General features: G+C 36.5%; 1 protein-coding gene across 1 annotated transcript in view; it reads right to left on the bottom strand.

Moving 5' to 3' along the window:
- Positions 1–5,976: 5,976 nt before the first annotated feature.
- Positions 5,977–9,443, bottom strand: part of SERINC1 (serine incorporator 1) — a 22,413-nt gene continuing 18,946 nt past the window's right edge. The window contains exons 8-10 of the mRNA XM_007950707.2: positions 8,016–8,160; positions 7,663–7,893; positions 5,977–6,112 (exon numbers count right to left, since the gene is read on the bottom strand). Of these exons, the coding sequence (XP_007948898.1) occupies positions 5,977–6,112; positions 7,663–7,893; positions 8,016–8,160 (512 nt within the window). The remainder of the gene's footprint in view (positions 6,113–7,662; positions 7,894–8,015; positions 8,161–9,443) is intronic.

Genomic DNA, 9,443 nt, shown 5'->3' on the forward strand with positions numbered 1-9,443 from the left:
AAAGATTTACAGCCTTGGAAACCCAACAGGAGTTGCTATGAGTCGGAATCAACTCGATGGCAATGAGTTCCACGTGTATCACATGCTTGTATTCTTCCTGAAGCCAGCTAGATAACAGAAATACTGTTTGCATTACCTTTTATGATTAATACTATTAAAAATTTAAATTGAGGATTCTAAAACTAAGTAACACTGGAATTTAACCGCATGGTTCTTGCCATACTATAAGTGAGAGGATATTGCATAAAATAGGAAGGAGAAGCCTGAAGCATAGATAACAAAAACAGTGTTTTATGTTAAAATGAAACAAAAAAGGACTTAGACTGGATTGTCAGTTGGAACATTTCTGTAAACCCATGACTTTTAAAATCTTCATGGTGTCACAAGAGCAACCCAAGCAACCTATGGCATCACTCAGTCTACACACAGAGGTCAAGGAAACAGTCTTATCTGAGCCAGCATTTTAAACTCTAATGTTCTCACAGAAAAAAAAAAAAAAAAAGTTCCCTTGAATCTATTTGAGAGCACAGAAAATCAAGAGGACTGAAACATTTTTGCCTAAGAAAATGGGTATATTTTTAAAACTATCCTGGGGTAGTACTAAAATGAATGTAACACTGGCCAATTGATAGGTAGAACATAAAACAGAAGGATAGTGAGACAGAGATCATTAGTTTCATACAGCCTTTTAAGAATCGGTAAATTGCACCCAAGTAGAATTTAAAACTTTTGCTCTATGCAAGACCCCTTTAGGAGGATGAAAAGACAAGATACAGTCTGGGAGAAAATATCCGCAAACCACATATCCCATAAAGGACTAGTATTAAGAGTCCTAAGGAGCTCTGAAGGCATCGTGCCTAAGGCATTTGACTGTTGACCAGAAGGTTGGTTGTTCAAACCCACCAGGCACTCCATGGTTGGAAGACTGGGTAGTCTTAATGTAAAGATTTACTGCCTCAGAAACCCAAAGGGGGTACTATCAGTCAGAATCCACTCAGTGGCAGTGAGTTTGTTTTTTTGGTTTTGGTATTAAGAGTTCTGGTGGTACTCACTGGTAAAGCACTTGGCTGCTAACCGAAAAGGTGAAGGTTTGAAACCACCAGTGGTTCTATGGGAGAAAAGACCTGGTGATCTGCTCTTGTTAAGATTACAGCCTAGGAAACCCTATGGGGCAGCTCTGCTCTGTCCTGCGAGTTGGAATAGACTTGATGTCACACAACATAACCCACAAAACTCAACAGTGGGGAAAAAAAAATCCAAGCAGGAAATAGCCAAAAGACACCATCAGGCATTTCACGAGACATATACAGGAGCACAAATCCCAGTTATGCCACTTTCAAGTTGTCATAAATCTTAGTGTAATAACTTCATTGGAAAGCTTCAAAAATGTCTTTGAGGTGAAATCCTACATTAATAGCTTATCAGCTGCTCAATTTTAAATCTATGAGTTTCTGTTGAGTCCTAACTGTTCACTGTGTCTGTGCAATAATATGTTCAGTTGTTAGAAGGCAGACTTAGAAATAAAGTAATAATTTCCAAGGAAGAAATAATACCAGTTGCTTGTTACTGATGAGAGTCCTTTGACATGAAATGCCATTCATTAATTTAGAGACCCTATGGAAAATAAGTTAGGGATAACAAGTAAATACACTTTTCAGTAATATTAAAATTATTTCAACATAAATGAACCTTTATAAAAATTGCATTATAAAATTGTTTTCTGTTTGGTAGTAGACATATGAAATCTCTTATTACTGTAGTTTGAATTAATAAATTCCTTGTTAAAAGGTATCTTTATGTTTCTATTCCATGAAAAAAGAACACATTTTAAGGTTTATCATTTTAAAGATCAAGATTTTAACTGCCATTAATAGAGATTCCTCCTAATCATACTTAGGACTAACACTTTCAGGTATTAGCTCTTTATTTGGAAAAGTGGCTTTGTTGGTGAGATACAGTATCAATTAGTTTTGTGAAAATTTGGTTTTCTCATCAGTGGCAGAAAGGGTTAGATGCCTACCTAAAATCCATTCTTTCTTAACTGAGAGGGAGTACTTCTTTACGGAGGTAGGTCGCCCAGTCTTCCTTCTGTGGAGCAGCTGGTGGGTTTGAATCACTGACCTTCCAGTTAGCAGTCAAGGCTTATCCACTACGCCACCAGAGCTCCTTTTCTATTTGTTGTTGTGTTGTTATGTGCCATGGAGTCAGACCCGACTCACAGCAGCCCCTTCTTGGGTTTTCGAGGCAGTATCACTACAGAAGTAGATTGCCCCATCTTCCTTCCGAGGAGTGGCTGGTGGGTTTGAACCGCCAGCCTTCTGGTTAGCAGTCAAGTGCCTTAGGCACTATGCTACCAGCGCTCCTTCTCTTTTTTATTAGTAGAATCAAATTTTGTTTGGAGTGGCACAGTGCTTAGTTAAAAACATATTTTCTGAGACTCTGTGCCAATCAATAGGGTTGGCTTGAGACCCAGCTCTGAACAATGAGATAATAGAAGCCTAATAGCTGGGGCTTTCTTCAGAGCTCCTTTTTCCTTCATGGAATGTTTGACCTTCATCTTTGCTGCATCTGTTCTACCAAGGAGGAACAAAAGACGCCATAACTAAGGAACACATTCACACACCCACACATATCTAGTTTTAAAATCCAGTTCACACAAAATGGGTCTAAATCCAATCCAACAACAAAAGTTCTAATTTTCTTCATGTCCAAATGTATAACTCCCTTTTTGGCAGAAACCTTGATCTCTGTCTTTACTATAGTTATTAATCTGTATATCACATCTTCCATCATTGCTGCCAATCCCAAGTGGTTGCCCTCCTTAAACTCAGTTGGGCTCCCACACCCCTTGCTGGGCTGCCTGTCTGCGAGAATCCCTCTTTACCTTTCTTACACCAATACCCTGCATCAGGCTTACCCACCCTCCTTGTCCACAAGAACACTCTCCTCCACCAGACTCCAGTTCACTCAGGCTCTGACATCCTGTGCCCCACTATCAATACTAGGGAGCTCTGGTAGCATAGTGGCTAAGGTACTTGACTGCTAACCAGAAGGCTGGCGGTTCAAACCCACCAGCCACTCCTCGGAAGGAAGATGGGGCAATCTACTTCCATAGTGATACTGCCTCGGAAACCCAAGGAGGGGTCACTATGAGTCGGGTCATAACCACATACAACAAACAATGTGGTTGATCATCTTTTTATGTGTAATTTGTTTTCCGTGAATTCCATTTGTATCTACTGTCCATTTTACTACTGAACTTTTTATTATTTTTTATTCTAATAAATGTATATGTGTGTATGTTGCAGATACTTTCTCCTAACATGTGTCTTGCACTTTATTATATTGGTAGCTTCTGATGCACAAAGGTGTTTTTTAACGTAGAATTTATCAGTATTTTATGATTTTTGTTTTTTGTATTATTTAAGCAATTCTTTCTCTGCAGTCTTCTATCAATCCACTTTCACCTATATTTTCATTATTTTTTAAGGTTTGCTTTTTCACATTTAGGTAATCTACTTGGAATTGGTTTTAGTATAATCTGTGAACTAAAAAGGACTCCTTGAGTGGTGTAAAGTGTTAATGAGCTTGGCTCTTTAATGGGTGGAGATCTGACTCTAGCTAGAGGTGCGGCAGAAGAAAGGCCTGGATGGATCCAGTTCCTGAAAACCAGCCATTGAAGGTCCTATGGCAATTTGACCCAGCAATTCTCGGTATATACTCTAGGGATTTAACAGAAGTGACACAGACATATGCATTGCTATGTTCTTTGAAGGAGTTCTGGTGGTGTAGTGGATAAGGGATGATAATCCACTACAATAGCAAAAAGATGAAACAAAGTAAGTGCCCCTCAACAGGTGAATGGATAAGTAAAATACAGTGCATGCATACAATGGAATACTATTCAGCCATAAAGAAAACTGAGTTCCCAGAACATCTTACAATATGGATGAACCTTGAGGACACTTGTGTGAAACAGTCAATCAAAAAATACTGTACCTTTATGCAATGACATTAAATATACAGAAATAAATGTTCCTTAGTGGTTACCAGGGGTGAGGGGATAAGGAAAAGAGTATTCTCAAGGTAGTAGTCACTTCCCGTTTATAGAAATGGGAAAGGGAGCACTGAGTATGGGTGAAGTTTGCATAGCATGAATGATGTAACTGATGTCAATAAGCTGTAGAGAAAAGGGCAAATGTTACATTGTATATGGTTTTGCAACAGTAACAACCAGAAAAGGCTGTATGGGGAGTTGGGGAGACACCACTTTAATTACCTCTGGGATCTAACCTCAAGGGTTACTTAGAAACAACCAAAAGGGTAAAGATTACTTTCAAAACAATTCAATTTTCAGGACAGAAAATGGGTTTAGTGCCAAGTTTTTCTTTAAAGAGGAGGAAAGTAGGTCTGAGTAATATAGCCACCTGTATTTGAGTTGCTGAAAAACTAACACACTATATACTTTGTCTGAATTAATTTATTTATAGATAGAACACAGCCATTCAAAATCTTAGAACACAGTATCAACAAAACAGAGTAAGGTTGGAGAATTAGGCTGACTTGTTATAGTCCACATTATTAATAAATATTTTAAGAGGCAAATGTTTTTAAAAGCTTAAGACTAATGACAACACATACAAGTAATTAAAAGTTTCTAAGTTAACTGGCATACAGCTTGATTTTCAGGCTGAAAGATTATAATAATCACCTATACATTTCACTTACATGTCAAACAATACAAAAGCATTTTAAACAACTTGTGAATTGTGAATTAAACTGTACTGTATTAAGCCCAAGTTTATTCTACAGCATTTCATCATTTGCCTGGCCTGAGTTTCCAGGTAGAAGACATGCTAGCCACCAGTAACCCAAATCAATTTATCTACCACTAATAAGGGGTAAAATCTAGTATACATGTTTTGGAAGAGAAATTAGTTTTGAATGCCAGGAAGAATTTCTGACAGACTGGGAATTCTCTAGCTTAGCCACTGATTAGCTTTATGAGCTATTTGAGTCTATGCTTCAGTTTCTCCATTTTTAAAATGAGAATTGGACTCAATTTTGCCTGAAGACCTACTGAAGCACAGTATTTTGCAATTTCTTCCTGCCCAGTCAAGTTTACCATACTTTTATTTTTCAAAATTAACTTCCAAAGTTCTTTTAAATAACTTCTTTCTAACCCATGATTTTTTGTTTCAAAACCTTTGTCTAATCCTTCAGTGTTCCTAATATCTCCATTGAACCCATTCTTTCACGTGTCTACAATGACTGTAACAAAGATCACTATGTAGATTGGAGGTAGCCATTCTACCCAGTGAAGATTACAATCTAATCAGGTATTCAATTTACCTACTACCAATCTGACTCTTGAAGGTTTTGTGCCTCAACCTCCATACACAACTTCTACTGTTGTCCATCAAACATTCCCTGCCTGTGTAAGTTCCTTACCCTTATATGAAGGGGAAAACCTGACAAGAATTTTCAGAGTTTGCATTTAAGTGACATGGTTATACAATTTTAGAATAGCCAAATTATTTGCAGTCTCCTATAAGGCAAGGCATCAAAATTTGAAAAGGTAATCAATCACTCACTCATACATTTGCACTGATACTTTCTAAAATAGCTTCAGTTCTTACATAGTTTTAAAATCAACCTATCAAGCAAACAGTTTTGCTTTTAGTCTAATTTCACAGGTACACACCAGGATAAACCTAAGAATGTACACTTTTCCTAACTCACAACCATAAGCATAAAATTCTTCCCTGCAATTCATTCAAATATACTTACCAGTGGGCTTGGCAAGAAAACAATGAATAAAAAGGCAAGCAGTAATGTAATTCATGCCAGACCAACACTGGAGAAATAACATGGGAAGCGCACACACATACACACACAAACTTTACAAAAGTTGGGAATACTCTTAATTTCAAATAAGCAATGAGTAAAGTGGGACTTTCATGCCAGAAGTCCCATTCAGTCAAAATCACGATTTGTAAGAACAAGTGGTGCCACCAGTGTCCAAACATAAAGCACGATGCCAATCCAACTGGAAGAGATTTTCACCCAGACAGCCGTCCACTGACTTCTCATCTCACGAGAAGGCTCATACCTAGTATTTAAGGAAAACAAAAAGGAGAAAGGCAGCAGTGGACTGTCAGTCATCAAACTACAAAGAAAACTTCATTACTTAAGGAGTATTCTCTGTATATAATTTGTGGTTAACAGATACATAGCTGCTGCTTCAAATTTGCTGCCTTGCTTTCCATACTACTTTAATAGCTGGTGTGAAGGTTAAAAAAAAAAAAAAAGTCATTTTCTTTAATGGAGTACAACACATAGGCCTTTGAAACAGCCCATTTACATAATACTGAGACTATTTTTAGGAGCTCTGGTGGCGTAGTTCCTAAGGCATCTGACTACTAACCAGAAGGCTGGTGGTTCAAACCCAACGGCCACTCCTTGGAAGGAAGGTTGGGCAATTTACTTCCATAGAGATACGGTAGCCTCAGATGAGTTGGGTCTGACTCAACAGCACATAACAACAACAATGTATTTCTGGATTAATAGTGGCTTATTAAATAGCAGAGAAATAAAATGTGGGCTCTGTATAAATAAGATGTTACTATTATATAAAACTTACGTAAGTTTTACCAATCTTATGTTGTTTAGAACTAACCTACCATGTGTTCAAAGTGTATATAAACCCTCACCCCACTTTCCAACCTTCTCAGATTACAAGATAGGAAGGAAATGTACCCCAAATTTTGCTGATTGGCTAATGAAACATACCAAAAATCTTTTCAATCTGAAGTGTTAAAATCTACTATTACTTGACAGCCAAAGCCTTAAATAATAGAGAACTATTTGGATTCTTATACCTAAATAAGCCCTAATATAGAGATTTTTAAAAATAGATACTTTTAAATGATAAATATCATTAAAGGCTAATCTCAGAGAAATGAGATTTTTTTTTTCTGTATCTTTTGCTGGTATTGAAACTCTTCTTACAAACTACTTAAAGATATTATGCATTAAAAAATATTTAAAACTAAAATGCCCAAACCATATAGTTTAATGTGCATCTTAAACCAAATCTTTCAGTGGTCATTTGGACAAAATTAGTATTTCTTTTAAAAATTAAATAATATAAATTGCTATCCTTCTCCTGGCAGAAGATCTATAGATTAGTTTTGAAATGATATAAAAAAAGCATACAACTACAGTTTTGAACAACAAACATGAATTAATATATTCACACCTCAATTTAAAATTTCCAGAACTTTTAATGACAAAGTTCAAACAAATCAGAAGAAAGGCAGTATCCTTTACTGCCCTAGGTCAGAAACTGGCTACAGGAATAAAAATAAATAAATTAAAAATAAACATGTTGTGTTGGATAAAGTATAAATACACATTCCTATAAAAAAAGTGTGTGTTTCATGGAATTTTCCATTTTAATATTTTCAAGATTTGGAATTATTTCAATGTTTCTTTTACTATTAAACCAAGGAAGTGAAGTTTACATTTCTCACACTGACCTCACTGTTCACTTTGCTGTATATTTTGAAATGCACTGGTGAATAATTCCTTTCACATCATAGTTTGCAATGAAAGAGCCATCACAATTCCCACATCCATATTTTCATGAAACATAAGTACCTGTACCAGTTGGTAAGGGTCATCATGATATAAAGTGAAGCCAGGAAAAGCATGAAGTGAAAGAAGGAGTAACTGTAAGTGACACCATCCCTTTCATTATCTACAGCTCGGTGAACATCATCTCCATCCTCCAGTGATCCATCACTTCTGGCTCCACCATCTTCTATCAATGTCGATTCATCACTTGTTAGAGTCAATTTATTAACTTGACTATTGTTTGAAGTACGGATGCTGTTAAAAACGGCAGTTTAGGAAGAGAGAATGAAAAAAGGGCATTTCCTTAAGAAATAATTCATAAATGAATAGTTGGACTTGTTTAAAAAAAAAAAAAAAACCTCCATAGCTTTCCTTACCTTGAATAAAACACACACAATAAAAAGAGGATGAGTCCTATAATTCCTTGAGCATGCCACCACTGCACAGACTGCCCGTCCTTTGGGACAGTGCTTGTTGTATTGTAGCCAATTATACTTAGGAGACTTGGGTTGCAGTTTGTTTCTATGACATAAAATATAAAGATCATATTAAAATGTTAGAATAATATGGAAAATAATGTTTTTCACAGCATAAATGGAGTTCTTTTTAACTCTTCATCAACACCAGCCTTACAAATGTGAAAAGTTTTACTGAAAAAGGTCACAAATATTTATATGAAAATGTAAAAACAATCTATGCGTTACTAATGAGACATTTTAAGTTTTATAGTGTTCATTTTATAGAAATTCTTGAAATTTAAATAGTTTCATTTTCAACATTGTACTGTGGTGGCTTGCATGTTGCTGTGATGCTAGAAGCTATGCCATAGATACTTCATACCAGCAAGGTCACTCATGGTGGACAGGTTTCAGTGGAGCTTCTATAGACTAAGGCAAGCTATGAAGAAGTATGTGGCTGGTGGTCCACTTCTGAAAAAACTGTCCACTGAGAATCTCATGGGTATCAGTAAAACATTATCTGATACAGTGCCAGAAGTTGAGACCCTCAGGTTGGAAGACGCTCAGATACACTTGGCAGAGAGTTGCCTCCTCAAAGGAGAGTCAATATTAATGGTGTAGATGGAATAAAGCTTCGAGAACTTCACCTGCTGATACGGTATGACTCAAAATGAGAAGAAACAGCTGCTAATATCCATTAATAATTAATTCATAAAAAGTATGAATCTAGGAAAACGAAGTTGTAAAAAATGAAATGGAATGCATAAATTTGATATTGTAGGCATTAATGAGCTGAAATAGACTGTTATTGGCCATTTTGAATTAGAAAATCATATGTCTATGACGTAAGGAATGGAAAACTGAAGAGTGGTATTGCACTTATCACCAAAAAGAACATTTCAAGATCTATCCTGAAGTACAATGCTGTCAGTAATAGGATAACATTCATACATCTATAAGGACAACTAGTTAATAAGACAGTTACTCAAATTTACATACCAAACACTAAAGCCACAGATGAAGAAACTGAAGATTTTTAACAACTTCTGTCATATGAAATCAACTATACATGAAATCAAGACGCACTGGTAATTGTAACAAGAAAGTTGGAAACAGAATCATCAGTAGCTGGAAAACAGGGCATGGTGACAGAAATGATGCTGGAGATCGGATGATAGAATCGTCTGAGACCAATGACTTACTCATTGTAAATACCTTTGTTCAACAACATAAAGGGTGACTATACACATAGGCAGGAGCTCTGGTAGTGTAGTGCCTAAGGCACTTGACTGCTAACCAGAAGGCTGGTGGTTCAAACCCACCAGCCACTCCTTGGAAGGAAGATGG

The sequence above is a fragment of the Orycteropus afer genome, unplaced genomic scaffold (genome assembly GCF_000298275.1).
Source record: "Orycteropus afer afer isolate SDZICR_OR568_19922 unplaced genomic scaffold, OryAfe1.0 scaffold00286, whole genome shotgun sequence".
Classification (NCBI taxonomy): domain Eukaryota; kingdom Metazoa; phylum Chordata; class Mammalia; order Tubulidentata; family Orycteropodidae; genus Orycteropus; species Orycteropus afer.